The sequence below is a fragment of the Athalia rosae genome, chromosome 4 (assembly GCF_917208135.1).
Source record: "Athalia rosae chromosome 4, iyAthRosa1.1, whole genome shotgun sequence".
Lineage (NCBI taxonomy): Eukaryota > Metazoa > Arthropoda > Insecta > Hymenoptera > Athaliidae > Athalia > Athalia rosae.
The window spans coordinates 10,242,666-10,264,882 of NC_064029.1; the positions used below are offsets into that span (position 1 = coordinate 10,242,666).

A 22,217-nucleotide genomic window follows, 5' to 3' on the forward strand; every position below is an offset into this window, starting at 1 on the left:
CATATGAAAAAGAAAACACACCCTGCTCTGCGTTCTGAACACTATCCTTGGGGAGGGTTCACCAACTCCATGTAAATTTCCAGCCTCCACATAAACTTCGTAATCTGTGTCGCTCGTCAAATTAGTCAGAATGAGTGGAGTCTGTACGTCAAAGTGTTCTTTGTAAGTAGCTGCAGAGTAATCATCGATAAGTTCCCTGTAGTAAACGTTATAACTTTTGACAGTATCTGCAAGAGTTTTTGGAGGTGACCATTGCAGAATTGCAAAGTCAGTGTCGATATTAGATATTTGTATGCTGGTGGGGGCTGAGGGAAGAACACCGTAGCCGTCTAGTAAACAGCTCTTGTATTCCATCATGTAATTCAGACATCTGCACAGTAATTATTGTCATCCGATGAGTCGGTTTGATCATGAATGGTCAATTGACACAGATTCGTCTGGGTCACGTGGTTTCAGTTAAATCAATTAAACGTTTGTCGGCTCACCTAAAGTGATTGAAATTAATCACAGTGACATTTCCTGTGCATAGTTGTTGGCAAATTTCGGGTAATCCACGAGCCTTACAGCAGGGTGTATGATCAATACCGTTACTCAGACAAGCAAATGTATCCGGAGCCCATGGAGCACATATCATCAAATCAGGAATCTCCGCTTGATGGATTAGGGATGGATCACAGAGACTTGCGATGCAACTGGATATAAAAGATCATTGTTGATATTGGATGAATAGCTATATAAAATTTCAAATATCATCGGATTAACTCATACTGGAATGCTAGTACTCTCCGTACGTAGTATATTTCCGATATCAGTTTATTGAAAATTCTGCTCCGATGTAACAAAATTAAATTCTCGGAGCAGGTGGCACTCCAAACGGTTAAGGGAATATTGTCTCCCCGTACCCCAATGGGGCGAGACAGGGATGCGGGAATCGCGGAAAAGCAAAATCTCCAAGTATCTAGAGAATGAAGCATGCTGGACAGGGATACCAACCCGGGATGAGTGACCCCTTTGCTGACGCAGCAGCTGCGGGTATCCGGGAGATGGGGAACATCGCCGATGGTCGTAGGCTTCATTCGTCCGAAAGAGAAGGTGAGCGTTCTGACCGCGTAACTTGGAAGGCTGCTTCCATGGATGTTCAAGGCCAGCACACGAACCTCGTACATCGTAAATGGCTTGAGATTAGTGATGACCGTAGACAGTGTAGTTCCAGGAACCTTGACCAGTCTCGTTATATTTTCTGGAACCCAGACGAACTTGCTTGAAAGTTTACGCAGATCAAATAAATGAGAAGAGGAACCCGAATAAAAGTCAAAATAATGCCCAACAATAAGTGTAGGTAAATTTAAAGGACGCTCGACCGTATCTGATCAAGAAATGAAGTACTCGTTCACTAAGGTGTAGTGGTGCTCGAGACTTTGAGAAGAGAAGGTCGATCATCTAGGGTCGCTCCGAGGGCTTAGGTAAATGCCAAGCGTTTCGGGTGGGCTAGCAAAGAGATTGCTTTCGTTGGTTTTGTCACATTCGTTGGACCAATGACGCTGAAGAATATTTAAGGGTCAATCACTGATGGAATTGAGAGAGTCGACAGCTGTTCGGGTATTAGAAGCTGTAAGATTATTGTTCGAGCGCGATAAGAGCTAAGAAATGGAATAAAAACATATTACCAATGAAAAAAAAAGAAGAAGAAGAAGTAGCAGTCGCAGTGGTAGCTTAAAATATCGATTTGCTCGGTCTTTGTTTTCACGGGATATCGCGGGCATTGTGAAATAGCTCGTAAACAGGAAATTGATCGTTTTCAATGGCGTGGTTTCTTTATACTCGTATGCTATATTATTACGCTGGGCCTGCGTTAATTACATCAAATAATTGAGCTGCGATGTATTCAAAAGCCCGATTTAATCTGCAGAGCCGGATTTTCTTCTTTAGTGGCTGATAATAATACTCATTATCAACGTTCATGTACGTTTATAACATTATACGTTTACGTGTGGAACATCCTCCGATACTATTTAAATTTCATACAAAAGAAAAAAAAAAACAAAACATTCTTCCACCTTTACACGCAATATTTCGCATGGTTATGAATTACCGAAAAAATCTTCACGTGCAATAAACATACCTGTCGGAAGGGTCCCAGTAGATTCAAGGTCGCTAGGATGCTCATCGAAGTGTCGAAGGGTGGTAACGTTGATCAGAAACTCCGTGACGGTTTCCCTATTTTCATTTGGCCATGACCACGCCACGCGAAAAGACATGTCAGTGAGTGATTCCACCTTTAGATGTGTCGGTGGTGACGGCAAAAGTTCTGCAAATAAATTGAACAAATCACTCCATGAAAATAAAGCTCGTCCGGATTTTCACGGCGACTTGTATTTGCAGCTACGACGTACCTATTCCCTCGACGATGCATGCAAGCGTCTTTTCCGTGTAGGCGGAACACGAAAAATGTGTCTTGACATTATCTGTTATTACTGTGTAGTCGCCACGGCAAACATCTTGACAAATGTCCGGTACTTTTTCTTGGATACAGCAGGGAACGTGATTGCGTCCATCTGAGTTAAACGAGAAAATATATTCGATTGTTTACGCTTTTAGGCGTACACGTGTTTATCTCCTTTGCCAACCCTTTCTATTCTGTTTTTTTTTTTTTTATTTTTATACGTCCATCTCCGTGAAGATAAACGCGATGAAAACATCGGGTGGAAAGTCATATACGTAAAAGGCATCAAAGGGAGAAAGAAACTTCTCCTGCACGTTACCATCGGAGTAAAAACGGACACAAAACGATCCGTTGAGTATTTTACGACAAGGCATCACGCTTAGCGTAGAATTTTGCGCGAAAAGTAACGGGGGCAAGAGAGGAGAGCTGGGAAAGTGCGATAGGGTTGATGGGACGCGCGCCGTCTACGTAGCATTGAACGCCACGTCGTCATCTGCAACCTGTCATACGGTATGTATCAAAAGAATCGCGATGCTTAAACCCCTTTCAAAAAAACCGTATTATACAGCTACCTTTTTCCTTCTACCGATCTCATCTGCATTCGTCATTTTTTGTTGCACGTATGTATTTCAATTTTGATGAGAAAAAACAAAAACCTAGAAGTGAATCGGCTCGTGGATCTATTTATTACTCACTTTTTGTCAGCATTTTACCGGGATGAATGGAATAGAATGGCATTATCGGGGGGCATTGAAAAAAGAATGGAGACTCGGTATCATAACTGACAATCGGTTGATTCAAATAAAGCTACCCTGATGAAAGATGGGGTCAAAGTTGACCGGTTTTCTATCTGGGGTAACATCTTCAGAGACTTACATACCTGCCATACACTTTACAATGGACGGAAAGTCGGTTTCACAATTCTCCGGGTCTTGGCCGGTGTTACCCTCAAGTATACTCTGAATACTGCAGAACCCAAGACAACTGGCATTTACGTTTAGATGTTGGCAGCATTTCGTGTAGTTGTGATTTCTGGCAAAGGTCTCCTTTTGGGTCGAATATAAGCTGGTGTCCGTTGCGTTTTCGGGTGGTAATAGCGCCCTGGAGAGCACTGAAGAAAAGAAGAGGATCAAAAAAATCACACACACAGGGGCTTTCGCTCTTAGAAATACACGCAAAATTCGGTTCGACTAGCGACCGCATACACCGTGTATATACGAAAAATTGGTTTTTGCTTGATTCAACGTCGCATGCACTGGGATATCCTGTTGTACCCTCGGAACCCACCACTTCAACCACTTTGGTAGACCTATGGTAGACCGTCGTGACATCTTTTTGTTTCACGGTTAAGGGGCACTCGGAAGCGTGCAAAATGCGAGTAGCAACCTCGAAGCAGTCTTGGTTGGGGGCGAGAGACGTATTAGACCGACAGTTTTTGGACAGTTGTGGACAACGTCGGAAACAAAAAGAACGTAAGAAACAAACAGTCAGAGACAGGTGACAAGAAATCCCCGATACAGTAGCCACCGTGTAATCAAATGAACGTATCCGCAGCCTACTAAAACCGGGAAGTGAAAATCAGAAAAATAAATCAAAAATTAATTTTGAAAGACGTCCAACTAAGTCGTCACACACTTGTTGGTTCTTGCGGGGGAGCTGATACGTAAACAAGTTCAACACTTCGACGGTTGCCCGCATTTAAACACTCCGTATAGAACGTCCTTTTACAATTTCATCTCAATGGGGGAGTATTAATAGGTGAAAGTAAAACAAAAAAATTGATGAAATAGGGTTGAAATTAATAAATAAATAGATGAAAAATAACCGTCGTTCAGGGATTTTCGGATTGTTTTGATCACGGGAATTCTTAGAGTTGCCTTCGAGATATATCGTGAAATCCTTCTTTGTCCTTCTCTGAAAGCCCTTATTCGAAAATGTTCACCGATTCTGACTTGTTCGGTTTGGTCCACGTTTGGGAAAATACCATTGAAATCGTGTGCTGCAGCTTGTGATATTTATAATTCATGAATCGAAGACAACCACAGCATGCAACCAGCGTCAGAACTATGTATACAGGATAAAGTTTTCACGTGAAAACCTTAAGCTAGCGCTTTTGCACTTACCACTCAGTTTATGGAAGGAACGTAGAACGGGATCTGAGTTGACCTCGCAAACGTAACGCCCGGAGTCCTGGGGTTTGGCATTCCTGATGGCCAATACCCATACGTCACCACCTAGAAGAGCAACAGAGTTCAAGATCCTACGTGATGTTCTAAAGTCAAATCGCTTGGGTCCCCCATATAAAGTTCTGACCTATAGTTTTAAAGCGGATAACCTGAACACAGGTGTACATACATCACAGTGGTCCTTGATATGGTGATTTTTCAAGTGCAATAAAACATTTTTGCTTGACTTTTACATTCAATAACTGCTTTGAATCAATCGAATTTCTTTCATAATTTACTCAAATACTACTATATTAAATGAATACTATTTAATTCATCTGTAGCATTTATTATACATATATTGAGATCAGGCAAAAAATGTTTAGGTGCACGGATGTACCGATCTGCGATGTCGATTCGGAACGTTATTATTTTTTCAATAGATACAAAGCTAAAAATATTTGAATTTTTTTTCATTAAAACCATAGAATCTTATTGGATAGATTGCCCCCGAAATTGTTCACTTTATTTAGAGCAAAATTAACAACGTACATTGTCATAACATAATATGATAAAATTTTCGGACAGGAATAAGTTTAAACTAAGAAAAAAATAATAATAATAATAATCCAATAACCCAGAATATAACCCATAGGATCTTATTTGGTAGATGCCCCTCAAATAAATGAGGTATACACACCTCCTACGTGTATACATGTGTGCTTCTTATGGGTCGCATGAGTTCGAGGGGCATCTAAAAAAAATTGCGTGGCACGTGTTTCCGTTGGAATTAAGAGCTCAAACTTCAAGGCGATTTTTTTCCGTGATTGGAACCGTTTGAGAGGTGAGTCTTGAGGAAAATTTATATTACTGTTTTAAGGACCACTCTAGTATACATTAGGGTGTCCGTTATTTACCTAGTTCATTTTTTTTTCAGCGTCCTCTAGATTTTTAGTTCATGGTCTAACAAAGCATGTTAGATCGAAAAAAGTTCTTTATTAACACGTGCCCGAAAGACGATACATTTTTCATCTGAATAACATGGGATTTCGCCACTTTTCTTATTTACTTTTTTTTCTTTTGAACAAAAAAACAAAAAAAAAAAAAAAAAAAAAAAAAGGGGAATGGCATGTGCATATTCTTGTCGGAAATTGAACGCTCTGCAATAAAGGTTTTCTATAATTGTTTGATATATTCATTCCTTCAAAAGTTATTCAAGGTTAAAGTTGAACTCATTTAAAATTTTCAGATGTTCATTACTTTTCTAGTAAGATTATCATTATTGGGATGAAACTTGGTTGTTAATTTTCAAAAATATTCAATATCTGATAGTACTATGGTACAGTTTTTAAAAATTCAGAAAAACTGTCGGAAAACAGAAAATAACTTATCACATGACATGTATTTAGTTGTAATTTTAATCATTTTTAGGACTTTATCAATTCATAATACACAAACAATCAAATTTTATAGAAGTGCATGAATTTTCATACGCTTATATTAAATTTTATAAACTCAGAGAATTTCGAGTGGTTTCTGAATAAGAACGTTGGTTATTCCTCAAATTCTCAGTCGTTTAAATTTATTAAAAGATTCAATATTGATACGAACTTTCCTCAGCTAGATAATAATAAATGGTCGGACAATTCAGAATATTCAAGAGGATTAGAAAGTGCAAAACATCTAACAGTAGTTAATGGTACTCCAGAAAGAGCTGTTAAATTCACTGAAGCATATATTATAAGTTGAGCTAAACACGAAGATGAAGAGCAATATGTGATTTACATCGTAAGAGAGTACACAAAACAGTTTTCATTTGTATCTTAAGAATGTTTGGTATAATAAACGATATGTACTCAAATATTAAACAATTTATTTGAATTTTCACCTTTTTCAACTTTTTCTCATAATTTGAACATGCTATTCTTGGAAATTGAATATGTTTGAAAATAAACGACAAAGTTTCATCCGAATAATGATAATTGTGCTGTAAAAGTATTCAAAATCCGAAAATTTAGAATGAGTTCAACTTCAATCTTGAATAACTTTTGAGGAAATGAATATATCGAAAAATGATAGGAAACCTTTTTTGTAGAGCGTTCAATTTCAGACAAGAATATACGCATGAAAAATATTGAATGTGAAAAGTGGCAAAATCCCATGTTATTTAAATGGAAAATGTATCGTCTTTGGGGCACGTGTTAATATCTATATTAAGAACTATTCTGGTCGACATGCTTTGTTAGACCATGAACTACAAATCTAGAGAACGCTGGAAAAAAAAATGAACTTGGTAAATAACGAACACCCTAACAAGTACTTGTAAGTATACGTACATATTTCAAGTATATTATCTATCCTGAGATAGTTTAAACGCTTAGGAAAATTAGGACGGTAACGATAGGGTTTCCTCAAGAAGTTAAATGAAAAGGAGAGTTAGCACGAAGGATCTGAGAAACTTTCAGCCCGTTTCGGACTAGATATAATTGAGTTAACGAGAGACCCTTGCGTTTTGAACATTACTACTAGTCACAGGTTACCTCGTTGTACAACTGGTATGTTAAAACTTCCAGTAATCGTGAAGTGTAGTCATATAATGTGAGGTATTATACAACGAGGAAAACCACGGTGGTCGTTGTTTCAACTTTGAAAATGTTCAAAATACAGTTTAATTTATTATTGCAGCCAACTAATTTGTTTTATGAAGTGATACATAGGAAAAAGTACCACCACCTGCAAGTATCAAAGAAAGTTCTACCCGAAACCAAGTATACATAAATTCCAAGTTAAACTTTTCATCCCTTATAAATATACCTATTTACGGGGTGGGGCATTGAAAGTGACCCGGACGATTTTGCTCCGAAACGATGCCAGATATGGAAAATGTTTCAGACAATAGTTTCACGGTTTCAAGGGGGACACATGCAAGATACGTTTTTCATTTCTCTCCATATTCAAAGTATCAAGGTCATTAGGGGGTCAACCTCGTTTTTTCAAACGGGACGGTGTCTCTTTTAGGTATAGATTGCAAGGGTACTGAATTGCGAGTTAAAGAATACTCGCCCGTCAGTATGGAAAAATCAACAGATGACGAGATATTTTGTAAATAAGAACGAGAAGACGGCTGTCTACATTTTCCGGAAGCGCGTAAAAGTTGCGCTGGGATACGCTGCTCTGCGTGGATCAACCACCTTCCCGTTAACCGTTAATGTCTACCTGGCAGGGGTAGATTACTTAAAAAGATAATATCGATCGACCACATCTTGTTAGGTTTTAAATCGAGAGTCTGTACATACACATACGGTTAAATACAGAATACTGAATTAAAATAAACAATACTCAATTATACCTAATACAATGATGAGAAAAAATGGTATTAGCTTCGTTTGGTTAATCTGGCAAAGTTTGCACCGCTCTCAGGTTCGTTAGTACAAAAAAATGTATAGCGCAATTCAACGTTAGGTAGAGGACATCCTTCAGGTCTGGTCAATGTATTTGAGTATATTGGCTTTGGCTCACAAGCCATCCCTCGTTAGCGGCGACTTAACGCGGTACCCACTCTGACCAAAGCATGGCATTGGTCCATTCGCGAAATGGATCCCAAGGGGAATCCCCGAGGTCCCCGAAAACGGACGGAGAACTCGAGTATACGGAATCGAGATGAAAATAAACTTTGAATCGAGCCGCTTGATTCAGTTCCCTTTCTTATTGCACCCGAAATAGCAGGACATGTGTACGTACGACAGTGGCCCGCACTCACAGTTCGCTTTTAGCTCTAAAAGTGTCCGACTAGATTTTTTCTCATAGGAAATTTAACGTACGAAGAACCTAGTTGGACACTTTCAGCCCTAAAAGCGATAAGTCTGACGTATAGGATATTAAGGATCGATAGTTTACAGACCGGTCATGTCAAAAGTGGATGATATTCTTTGTCGATACAGACACGACAGGGGGCGACGGGAGAGGACGGTAAAGAGGGATGAGGATGTCGTTGAAGATTTGTTCGGTACGTGCACGATAGAGATGCACTGTGCGTCAACGATACCGAAACCATAGATACATTGAACAATGTTCATAGATATAATGTTCAATATATCTATGCCGAAACGATTGATGGATGCGGCTCGCGAGGACGTGACGTTGCGCCATCAGACGAAAAAAGCTTGATAATCAAATTTTACATGATCCAAGAGCAACCGGCAGACACTCGACCGATTGGATCTACACTTACGTGGCGGGAGCGTGCTTATCGCCGATTTTAACCTAGGCTGGCTTAACCCGACGTAACCCCGATTCGAACTTGCCCAGTCTCATCGACGTCTCATCGTACCGATACTATACTTTTAGAGTTGGTACATAAATACATCGCGCTTTACGCGAATCCTATTCCATATATCTGTCGATTCATCGCGCCATTTTCAACACGTTGATGTTAAGTTTGCATATTATACAACCACAGCCGAAAGTTTTCTTTGAAAATTACCACAGTGTACAGAATGTTGTACAATCTATCCGTACAGTTTTACGGTTCGAAATTTTGATGGATTTTTTTTTATCCCGGTCGTTTTGGGTGGAAATGGAAGCCTGAACAAACAATGGTTGCGAAACAATGGTTATTCTATTGCGAACGTATGTACATATATGTGTATCTCCTTGTGATTAGGATTACAACTGTGGAACGTAACGTACGTTTATTTACTTTTTACGAGTGTGTATCGATTTAATACCGTAGCCCGGGAAAAACCATACGCGGTAGCTAGTGGTGGTGTAAAATTGAAACAATTCCGACAAACGGTTGTGTGAAAGTAAAAAAAACATATTTATTTGAAGCAGTAACGGACATTGTTCGTTCTGGCCACCATATGCAACAACTGCAGTGGTAACATTCAAGTCCGTTATACTCCGAAGTTCGAGAGATATCTCCAGAGGATTTCGCAATCGACTGCGATACTCCCATTTAACTAATTTCGAGATTCTTGAAATTGGAGATAAAATTTTAATCACACGAGGTGTTTCATTCACAATGTTACAAGTTCACATCTCGGGAACTGTCGGAGATAGGGAGGAAGTCGTTTGGACTCAAATTTCTCGATTTTGTTGTTTTAAGTTTAAAATTAAGCTCTCTAGGGCTATGTAGAATATTCTTTCTTCATATGATTCAGGATAGCCGACGGGAAATGAAACATGTGGATTTTGTGTCCTTTTTTCCCTAATTGTCAAACACTGTTACGCAGACTACGGGCTACGAAATAGCCATAACTTCCTCAAAAATTGACTAATCCGGACGTTTTTTCTACAAAATTGTCGTTTTAACACATTCTTTAAAAAAAAAATATACAAAAAAAATCGTATACAAAGTTTAGGATTTTTTTCTTTGTTCGGAAAAATCATCGATTTTTTCAAATCCGACTTATTTCATTTTTTTCCCCCAAAAAAAAAAAACTTTGATTCACTCGGTGAATTTTCCCGCTTCAGGCGTAGTGGGACGAATTTTTCTACTTTTTTTCCGATCAAAGAAAGGGTCTTTGGGTTTTCCTCAATCTTCAACTTTTTTTTATCATAAAATCTTCGTGTTTAGTATGTAAATAATTTTCTTAGATCAATTCCATGATAAAAACAACGTCTTGTTACTCGCCAAAAAAATTGATGTACTGATTCAATCAAGAATTATTTACGTAGGTTCGACAGTTATTCGAGGTCAAAGTTGAATTTATGATAAATTTCACGATTTTTGGACTCGTGTGACAAAACTGCTGAACGTAAGATTGAAAATAAAAAATTATGATTCATTTTCGAGACCATTCAGTGATCGAAAACTATAAAATTTTCCAATATTTTCCATAAACATGAAAATGAAACTGTCAATTGACAAATATACTTGAGTCGTATGTGATCATTTACGGTAATATAAACAGATGTTTATCGACCATATGTATAATCGGACTCAAATCCTAAATGTCTGAAAATCATGGAATTCGCTATGAACTCAACTTTGACCTCGAATAACTTTCGAACCTGTAGACTTATCAAAAAATGATAGGAGACCTTTCTTGTAGAGCATTCAATTATCTAAGAAAATTCGTCTCAGATATTCTGCACATTTTTGGTGGCGAATAAAAAAATTGGAAAGTAGCGAATAATATTTTTCGTATGTCAATCTTATGGAAAATAAAAAAAGTGCGTCTAGGGGCATGGCAATATTAATTTCGAGAGCTGAAATTTTAACTGGCATCGTTTTGAGACCAAACTAATCCTTTGAACTTGTTTCTGGAATTCAGTCTGTTTTTTGTTCTGCAACACCCTAACCAGTACTGGGTGTAAGCGATGTGATTCGCGCTGTGTAGCATGTAGTTGAGATTAAGTTGTGTAGAAATTCGTGTGTAAAAATCGCCGATTGATTTCGCGGCGGAAAGGGGCGGGGGGGGGGGGGGGGTCAGCTTTCATACACGCGTCTATGTCGCAGGTGCTTTTATTTGATTTTATCGTTGGATTTATACGTAATATATTTCTCAATGGGACAATATTCTCGTTTAACTACTGAATAAATTTCCTCCCTTGGGTTTTAACCGGAAGCAACAGCGCGGCAGCTTTTAATTAGATTATTCGTCGATATAAAGTTTGAGTGTCGTTACCGTTTCGCAAGTACAACACGAAACTCTGCCGCGAACCTTCGAGCGGTCTTCTGATATACCGCAGTGGGAGGAAAGCGAGGAAGGAAGGAAGGAGGAAGAAAAAAGAGGGGGGCATGTAGGGTGAAGTAAAAGGAAAAGGAGGAGTTGAAGCCACTTATAAACAGCTTCCGAGTTAAGTACTGGACAGCTTTATTCTCAAAGCTATAAAAATGAAGCCGCCATTATGAAGTACACTCGCACCAAAATGCAGAGGGTGGTGACGGTAACGTTGGAACGATAAATTTATGAGAGCACCACCGACATTCGTCAATACCAAACACAAGTCCCTTGAACACGGGGTGAGATTTTTCGGATGGTTCGCATGGATTCATCACATTTTTGAACAACGGATAGGTTCTGACATAGAACGGATTCTCAGCTCATTTTGGAATTCACAGGGGTTAAAGTAGAGGGAGTGAACCAGGTTTGAAAAATTGAGAATATATGGCATAAACATGGAGTTTCGAGAGAGGTAAAATCCGGTTTTTAAAGACGTGTTATTGGTCATGCATTTTGTTTAAAAGAAAATGAAAAAGTTCGCGTGAGAGTATGGCAAAAATTCTATGGAATGCGTAATTTCAGCAATTTTCTTTCTTATTCGGGTCCACCGGGGAGGAAATATTAAAAATAGCGGAAACTTCGAAATTCGCAATTTTTACCATAAATCGTACGTGTTGGAAATTTTACCTTTTGGCATTGATATTAATGGTCTGAGCATGGTTTCTCTGGGACCCCCGAAAACATCGAAGAAGTTTCATCAAGTTCTAAAAATATTTTGGAAAAAGTGGCCCGTATGACGCGGAATGCCCCATGTATAGCAAAGCCACGTCTGTACGCTGAAGCGAAACCCAAGCACATATTCATCAGCACATATGCCCATACGTATATCGCATGGATGGAAATCAACTACGCGAAAATTAGAGAACTGAATAGACGTCATTAGCTACACGCGGACCACATGCAGTTTTCAATTTTTCTTCTATTGTACATCTAATCCATTACATGTCATATAACAGTTTCAGTTTGAATACGATGGTTATAATTCAGAGTATATGTGGGGGGAGTAAGGGTGGAAGAAAATGTCAGAGAGAAACTGCGGTCCACATATTGTAACAATTCGGTGCAGACGTGGAATTCGCATTCGTGACAATGAGAGCTGTAAGGAATCAATCGCGTGTTTTACGGCAGAGGAAAATCTGAGAAATCCGACGTCTGTCTACCTTTTACGTAGCAATATACCGGTATAAATCTCGGGAATCCAGAGGCTTCAAAAAGTTACTGGTTTCCCATTTTTCAGACTCCCTATGGGCCGCGAAGACGTAAGACTGACTAATTAATGCGCGTAGCCCGAAAGACGGTTGAGGTGCGTAACACTGAAAAGGAGATTTAAAAGTACTCACCGGTTGGGCTCTCGGTCTCCCCTGAAGTGGCTGAAACAAAAACACATCGTCAAAATTAACCCATGCTAAATTCCGCCTCCCCGTGTTATTTCAAACGCCGTGTCACCCCATAGTTTCACCGGAATTCCCCCAACCCGACAAGCTATTTATCCTCCCGGTTTCTCACTTTTCTTTTGCTTTTTTCTAAATTATTTTGTTATTTTATTGCTTCCATTCAGCCCGCCAATGACTGCATGCGCAGCCGGTCGTTATAAGGAACGACTTTTCAGATGATTAATCGTTCGGTTTCACCGTCCCCCGCTTACCTTCGTTACACTCGCCAACAAATTTAACGATGCAGTAATTTTCGATCATACCGACTGATCCCCGCGTCGGCTAAACTTTGTTGTACGTACAACGGAAAACACGCATAGATACGTGACGAATACGGCCGATATACATGTCCATACGTGTCACACGTATACATACATATACATATACATATACATATACATATACATATACATATACATATACATATACATATACAATGTATATTATGTGTATTGTATGTATATGTACTGAAAACTTCACCGGATTTATAGGTGGGTGGTGTGTCGCAACGATATCGAAGATGAATGCTTGATCTGGCGTCGATTCATTAGTGGTTTACTGCCTACGTTGCAGGTATCTTTGAGCAGACTGTGAATTCTTGGGGATGTGTAGTATAAACAGGGGTAGGGAGCCGGTACAAGTGGAGCCAGAGAAGAGCCGGGTGAGCACAACTTATGTTTATATGTACATACGTATGGATGTGGGTATACGTACTAATGTATGTAGTGCGCGAGAATGTACGAGTTTCCGAGTTAAAATTCGAAAGTTGTTGATTCGAAATATCTCTAGAAACAATTGCAGCTTGTATCCCCCAGGGAGCATACGCGAAGAATGATGATCGGGCGAGTTGAATAGGAGCTAAACTGCTGAGGTAAAAAGACGGAAAAGGAATACGAATGGATGATCCCGAGGAGTCTTAAATTGCACGGGAACATTGCCAGGCAATTTTTCGCTTCGATTATCATATCGGTCAAGAATTTGAAATTTTTTCGATTACGAGGAGGCATATCAGCCGAGGGATTTGAATACGTAGAATCCATATCCACCCTCTACTCCGTTCCTTGATAAGTCGCCGTAAAGTATACCACCGATTCACGTATCGTAAGCCGGAATAACCACTTGAGCAAAATCAATTGAAACCCTGACTGGGGTTCGGTGCTTTTTTGTTGCTAATTTGTTGCCGAAATCCAGATTTTGTTGCTCGAGCCGTTTCAGGGTAATCGAGGGCGATGCCAAGTTCAGTGAAGTTAGGCGTCGCCCAAAAAAAGAGGCCCAAAAAAATGTCAGTCCCTAATCGGAAAACCACCCCCCAATGTTTGCCGTGCGGTAAAAAATGGAACACAGCCGAGTACCGAACTTGAAGAACACTCGATTTCTTTGGAGTCTGTGCTGTAAAATGACGACTCGCCAGGATTCTTGGCTCCACCCCTGCAGGTCTCTTTGAACCCGTTCTAACGTCCAAATGTGGAAAACGGAACGCGAAGATCCGGTATGAAATGGGGCAATTTGACCTTTGTTAGTTCAGTGAATTTGTTGCTCTCGGAAGACCACGCTGCCGATTCAGTTGCTCGACCCCCGTTCACTGAAAACCCACCTTTGCTCACCTTCTGTGGGTTCGAAGAGGTAAACAAGAGTGCGATTCAACTTTCTTGACTATTTTTCGACTGAATTCAGCTCTGCGAATTTTTCGCTCACAAAAAATGAATGTACAGTATTATGCACTGTACGCATGTTCACAGTACACGGTAGTAACATATCAGTTGAAATACTCAGAAAGTGAGCAAGGGTAGGTTTTCAGTGAGTAGGGGTCGAGCAACAGAATCGGCAGTGCGGTTTTCGAGAACAACGAATTTGCGGAGGTGAATTCGGTCAGAAAAAGTCGAAATAGTAGAGCTTTCCGTTCTTGTTGCTTTATCCAAATACACATAAATAAGAAAGATGGGTTTCCAGTGAGTAAAGGTCGAGCAACACAATCGGCAGTGTGGTTTTCCGGTTAGGGGTTAATATTTACGGTTTTGAAGAGCAATCGATTAGCAACAAATTCTCGTCTATAGTTCTTTTTAGGCCCTCTTCTTTGCGAAAACGCATACTTTGACTAAATTTGGCATCGCCCTCATTGCGCTAAAACGGCAGAAGCAACAAAATCTGGAATTTGACAAGAAATTAGCAACAAAAGAGCACTAAATCCCAGTCGTAGTTTCAATTGATTGTTCCAGCTGATGAGATGTTACCGATTCGATTTTATTCTTTTCCTCTCGATATGAATCAAGAGAGCGACTCAAAGAAATAAAATTGAGAGGAAAAGCCCGCGGTGTTTAAAATAAAACAAACGCGGAAGCGCTGCGGTAGTAAAACGCATACATAAATATCAAGAGATTCGGTAAAGTCTCGCGCCAAGTACATTACAGAGCACGGCATGTCACCGAGTATCTATATTAGGGTGGCCCAAAAAAAAATGACTATTCTCTTTTGAGTCTCCTATGGATATATAATAGCTTTACATGTTTCAAGAGCCCCCTACCGAAGATCAGTTCAAAAAAATTCTTTTTAGAGGTGGCTCAAGATTTTAAAAAATTTTCAAAGTCGTCGAAATAGATATTTATGTCATAAGGCCGTGAAGTGGCGGTTTTCCGACAGCGACGATATTTCGATATGAGCTCAAGGTTTGTGGCGGGAAGGTTCGAAACGGGCGTAATTTTAACGTCCGAGGCGTAGCTCGCCTACGGCCGCCACTTGACGGCCTTATGACATAAATATCTATTTCTATTTTTTTTTTTTTTTTCCCCTCTAAATTCTTCTCATACTATTATATTCTACATTAAGAGTGATGGATATTCTGGACATTTCGAGTCGATATTTTGACTTCTCAAAGTCGCTCTAAATTTTTCAACGTTCACGGTAAAGCACAACGTCTTCGAGCGACCGTTGAATCTAAATATTAAGGAGCTTTCGAATTGTTTCCTCGAAATTGACATATTCAAGATCAGAAATAAGGCACACGAGATACTTGACAAAATTTAAAACATTTTCTCAGATTCAATTCTCGTTAATATTTACATTTAAAGGTTCCTCGAAAACACTGTAAGTACTCTACTATGAGTGTTAGAACGAAAATTAAACTTGAAAGATTGTTTTAAAATTTTTTCAAGTATCTCGTGTGCCTTCTTTCTAATATTTAATATCTCAACTTCAACGAAAAAAATGGAAGATTCGTTAATATTTATATTTAAAGGTCGCTCGAAAGCGTTGCAAGTTCAAAAAAATTTGGAGCGACTTGGAGAAATCAAAATATCGACTAAAAATTTTCAGAATCTCCGTCGTCTTCAACCTAGAATACGATAAAATTACAAAAAAATGATTAAAAAAAATCGATTTTTGACGATTTTTGAAATTTTCGAAAATCTTGAGCGACCGCTAAAATTTTTTTTTTCAGCTGATCTTTGGAGGGGGCTCTTAAAACATGTAAAACTCATATATTTTTATAGAAGACGCGAAAAAAATAGCTCTTTTTTGGGGCCACCCTAATCTATATACAATTTGGAGAGAGTAAAAGCGCTGAGTGTTAACAGACTGAAATACTGTTAGAAAAAAATTTCAAACAAAATTTGAGAGTAGTGGCGTTAAGTGTAGATAGGTATAGGAATGTTGGGCTTGTTGGATAAAAAATATCAGATGCCATAGGTGAATCGTCAACCCGCCAAGGACAACGTCGTACTACATATTTTGTTTAATGTTTTTTGCACCTGCGGAAGTATACAGACATACAAGGGGAAAGAAAAACGAAGTAGATGACGCAAGGAGCGGAACTAGACCAGCCGGAAAATTGCGGATTTGTTGGAATAGGATCGCTACAAGTGAGTGACAACCTTCGGCACGGTTGACAGAAAACGTCCGTAGACGTAAAAGACGTTCGAAAAATTTCAACAAAATTGGCGGAAGATGCGCTAAAGTTTGCTGCACGTAACCCCGCTGAGGTATGTATGAAAGTTTCTTTCCTTGCAGACGGATCGAGGGTTTTTACCATCGTTGGAGATTAACCGGGATTTTTCCGCCGCGCATGCCGCTGCAGAAGAGGAGAAATCGTTTCGTCGTACCCGGGTGACATTTCTGCCGCCAAATCCTCGGCGCGGGTGAATTTTTCAAGAGAATTTTCATCACAAGATATTTTACCCGTAGCGCATCGTACGGATGAGGTCGAAACTTTTTTTTCTTCTCTATTACCACGTACCCATCGCTACCGCGTAAATTGTTCGTTACGTATACCCGATGGACATACGGGGGATTGGAAACTAGAATTCCAAGCGCATTTCGATCTACCGAGAATAAAATTGATACGTAATTTATCGTAACTTTATTTTCTATTACCAGAACTGCTGCACCGCAACGCCGATTCTTATTTCCTACGAGGCAGTGACCGTACGGGCGTAACACGACGAGCAAAAGATTTTTCCACTCTCGCTGCCGTAGCGGCGCGGCGGTGCGGCGGTGCGGCGGTGCGGTACAGCAGTAGAACGATAGTAGGTAACTTCTGGAAGAGGTATAAAGATGCTCAACCACGTGAACGGTAATCGAAGTAAAATTGGTATCGAATTTCTTCGAAGACTGCGGACGAATCACGCTTTTGAAGTAAACACCATATCTTTCATTGAATAATAAAATAAAAAGAAATAAAAGGGAATCGAAGACCTCGCCCGAACATTTCTCAATTCGACAGAAATAAGCAGCCTGAAGTTTCGCCGACGAAGAACGTTCTGCGGCCGCAGCGAGTATTTTGTTTTTTTGGAGATTTGTAAACCCGGGGCTCCAAGAGACGGAAATATCACTCCGAGGCAGCTGAAGCCAGAAAGTTATTGAGCTTTGCTCCGGGACGGGAATCGGACAAAGGAAAGCGGTTGTAGGTATACGTACGTGCGCATGCTAGGACCCGTGCCGGAAGATGTTTCGCGACCTATTTTTGGATCGTATCTTCGAAACTGAGACTAGAGAAGTACGAAGATTACTAGACACAAAGACAAACAAAAAAAGAACGAAAGAGAGAAGATTTATAAAATTCGGCCTCGAATCGAATCTTAGCAAAGTCATCGGCATATAATGTGAAGATCATTGTAGTACGATTGCGGAAAATAAAGGCCCCAGGGTGTACGAGAATCAGAAACAGTCGCGGACGGGCCGTAGATTGAAATCGAAATCAAAGCGTTATGGTGGGGCGGTAATTTTGAGCGCCGTGCGAGCGAGCCGGGGCGGAAAACTAACGCGCCATCCCGCATAGCCGTGGAACAGAGTAGATTAAAGTCAGAAAAGGAGCGCGAGTAAGTATCGAGGAAGTTTTCAATGTTGCATGGAAATTGAAGGATTAAAAATATTTACGAGAATTACACAACGGCGGGGTTTCATTCCTCGTTTTATTCAAGGGTGGTTATGAGCAGCTGCTGGAAACTGGGGGGTGGCAGCACCGCCGGGATTCCCACTAATGCCACCATTCAAGTGAAAGGGGCAACTCCGGGTATATTACGAAAGGGCTTTGCGCTTTCGTTTACGAGCCGGTGGCCGCCACGCCACACGCTCTTCCAACCCTCCCGCACCGCGAGGGTTTTCGCGATTTAAGAATAATATTTTTCATACCATAATCCGTGATATTTCTATGCACGGCGAAAAGTGGTCATCGGAAACGTATGTAGGCGTAGCCTCGGCTATGAGATGAAAAAAAAAAACGAGAAATGTCTTATTCCCCGTTTTCACTTTTGCGTTATACGTTTTTTTTCAACGATCGTGAAAGTTGCCTGCTATGCATGTTGCATTATTTTCATGTACGTCGAATAACTTTCGTCGAGCCCAGACCGTTCACTCGTTATCGATTACCACTCCGATTTCAAACGTCTTGTCCAACTTTTATCCAGACTGACGGACAAGAAACGTGAGGCCAGCAGACGGGTCCGGGATGAGGGTTACGTTTAACGTATTCAACGTATGTACGTACCTATCGAGCTGATCGTCCTGTTCGCAACGCAAAGCTGTAGCGTTAGATCTGTTGTATTTTCCTATCTTCACGGGTATATCGTGTTACCGAACCTACGGAGAAGCGAACTTGTAATCGGATACTTTCGTCAGCTGACAATGAAATACCTATATGGGGTATTTCGCACGTCGTTTGTTTGTTTGTTTTTTTTTTTGTTTTTGTTACGAAGCCATTTACCGTAGTAATAGAATTTATTCGATGGTCTCGTTAAGGATTCTCCAACTCCGACTCGTCCCAAATGTATTATCGCGAATCCCTGAGTAAAGTAACGAATCTTCAACGATGTACCCGAGTTGATCTCACCTTTGCAAACGTGAATGAAGTTGGTGAAAATTAGCGTACGTGCTCATGTTTAAAAAAAAAATAGAACAACATCGAACGAAGATTCAAATGTATCATGAGTCAGCAGCAGAGATCGGCAAATAAAAATTCTCATTTTCCACTTTTCCATTCTTTCAATTCATGTAATTTATATTGACAAATTTTCAATTTTATTAGAATTGAGAAATTGAATTGGAATTTTTCAGTAATGAGAAAACGCATAATTTTTTTTTTATAATAATAATTTATAATAATTATATAGTATATTTTTGAGCTTCCTGAGCTCAAAAATCTGACACTTATTTGAAGAAGCACTATTTTTAAATATTTAAATTGCGATTCCTCCCTAAATATATAATAAATATAGCGTTTCGAAAAAGCGATGTACTCAACCGAGAGAGTGTGAATGTTTATAATTGTAGAAAATTGTTATTAAAAAAAATTCAATTACCAATCATAATTATTGTAATAATAAGACATTCTTTAATGATAATAATAATGATTACTCTTATAATAAAAATTATTGTAACAAAAAATTATGCGTTTTTCGATTGATGAAAAATGAAAGAATGGAAAATATAAATTTCCAATTGAAAACGAAATGAAAAATTTTTCAAATTGAATGTTTTAGTTCCAATAAAATTGAAAATTTTTCAATATAAATTACATGAATTGAAAAAGTGGAAGAATGGGAAATGAGAATTATTTTTTGCCGATCTCTGGTCAGCAGTAGGAAGCGGAAGCGGAAGTTCTTTATTCAAATGGGTCCTAAAATTTGCCGTATTTTTTTTAGGGTCAAAAAAATGTTATTGTCTAAGGAAGGGCGGAGTAAACGCTGAATGCCTATCCCTCTTATCTCTTTGGTAAATTTTGGTAGAGTACTTTCCGTATTTGCGGAGTATGCGGTCGCGGTAAAGAGCTTCGTTTCCTTTTCGGCGTGGTACTTTTTAGAAAGAGGGAAAGATATCCTGGCGAGTCGTCCCAGGACTCGACGTACAGTCGTCTCCTTTTACGCGGGACAATCGCCATAATCAAAACTTTTCAAACAACTCGAATCATGCCACCACAGACGCTTGGAAAAGCTACTAACTTAATAAACCTCCGAGCCTGCAGTAAGATTTCTTCTTCTTTTTCAACATTTGTAAGACTCCGCACTTTGATACTTTATACCCACCCACCCACCGACCCACCTACCTACCTACCTACCTACCTTCCCTCTCGAAAGTTTCTCACCAGCAAAATTAACTTTCATATCTATACGTACTTGAAGTCGGAGAACTTGCAGCCGGTTATGTATGTATGTGCATCGTTGACTGGAGATTGGTGGATGTACGTATCTTAACACACGTTCGCACCGATACACCGTCGCACGTGATATACTTAGATTTGAAAAGGTAAAAGGTTATTTTTCACAAATTTTACACTCTTCAAAGGAATCGTACAGTATACCTATAACCCCGCGTACGAGGGTGCTTTTCATGCTCATCAAGTTCTTTGCGGCTCGTACCTCGCATACATATGTATATCAGAGTGGTCCTTAAAATGGTGATTTTGAAAATTGTTTAGACCAATCTTTCGAACGGTTCCAATAACGGAAAAACACGTTCCTCTGAAGTTTCATCTCTTCATGTTCGACATCATTACACGTAATACACGGTACAGGTTTACATGCGAATACCTCGGTACTGTTTATCAATTTATGACGGTGCAGTCTACGGCAAAAGTTATCGCAGTGCGTGTTTGTGAGATATCTGTCAATCACCGTCGACTTGGTCATTTTGGAGCATACTTTTTTATTTTCTCGTTTACTCATTTCACTACTGCGAACGATAACAATTCCGTCGTGCCTATTTTACGCTTACAATGAATATCTATTTTTGATTAATATAATGCTTGATTTTAGTATGCGTGAAATTGCTTACACGCTGTTTACAACGTGCGGTATTTATGATTCGAATCACGTTTTAATTTATTCATAGTCATAACGACGCGGCGTATGCGTCGTATAGATAAATATACATTAGACCTGTCCTCAAATTTTGATAGTCTCATCCCTCAAATTGGTTCGAAATAATATAAAAAAAATACCCAATTGTCTTCGATTTTTCCCTAAATATTTACCCACCCCTACAAGGCCCCACGTTTTCTCATAAGAGAATCATTGATTTTTCGTGAATTTTGAACTATTGGTCTACCGTTGGTCCGATTATTAATTTTGCCAGTCACGATATCTTTCAGTCGGATTTTCTTTAAAATTTTCCGAAGAAAACTTCGAGCTTCAATCGTCCCTTTTTGGAATCACACAATCTCGGATTCAAAGTATGGTATTTTTATTTTGCAAAAAAGTTCATCGCACTATATTAAAAAAATTAATTTATTGCTATTGTTATTGTTATTGTCATGACTATCATCGATAATTTTCTCGATTGTAAAAAATCAGCGCGATAATTACATCAGTTTCCAATTATCATAATGGCGTATAGGTATTATTGGTTGTATAACGAACGGGTCGATGAGACCGAAGAGCGTTATGTGGGTAAACTTTCAAGGACCGTTTACACGAGCCTCTTCTATTATTGTCAACGGTATCGAAATTTGTATCGATAAACAGAGCTTTCCACGCGATTCGTACAACCAGATGGTGAATCGAAGAAACGAGGTGCGATTACGCGGAATGATACCATTTCGGATGTGGTTCCCTCGGGGTTCCGGAAGACCCGAAGAAATGAACGCGGGTACCTGTAACTTTGCAGTGTTTTTCAATCGGTAGTTGGATCGCGTACACCTGGGGGAAGAACCGAAAGAACAAAAAAAACTTCCCTTCAGGTCCTACGAGTTTCAGTATTATACCTATAGACAATGTAGACTATGCAAGGGAAGACATCGTCACGCAGTGTCTACAAATTTTGTCCCAAAAATAACGATCGCGAGCGTATCCCTCATACACGTAGGCGTATGTACGTACGTACATAGGCATCTACGGAAGAGTACGGGGAGGAGAATTTCGCTCGGCGGCGTATATTTTAACGAGCTTTCCAAGAAATTTGGTTGCTAAACGATCGATGGAAAATGTCCTGTGAGAATTTTCACCATCCGCGTGTGAATTCC

The 22,217-nt window shown here is 39.5% G+C and overlaps 1 protein-coding gene across 1 annotated transcript in view; it reads right to left on the bottom strand.

Annotated features, from left to right (window-relative positions):
* LOC105693027 (Ig-like and fibronectin type-III domain-containing protein 1) overlaps positions 1-22,217 on the bottom strand; it is a 94,888-nt gene that overhangs the window by 6,909 nt on the left and 65,762 nt on the right. Inside the window, exons 5-12 of the mRNA XM_048654105.1 lie at positions 12,680-12,709; positions 4,567-4,677; positions 3,324-3,554; positions 2,394-2,555; positions 2,123-2,308; positions 994-1,240; positions 486-692; positions 22-370 (exon numbers count right to left, since the gene is read on the bottom strand). Of these exons, the coding sequence (XP_048510062.1) occupies positions 22-370; positions 486-692; positions 994-1,240; positions 2,123-2,308; positions 2,394-2,555; positions 3,324-3,554; positions 4,567-4,677; positions 12,680-12,709 (1,523 nt within the window). The remainder of the gene's footprint in view (positions 1-21; positions 371-485; positions 693-993; positions 1,241-2,122; positions 2,309-2,393; positions 2,556-3,323; positions 3,555-4,566; positions 4,678-12,679; positions 12,710-22,217) is intronic.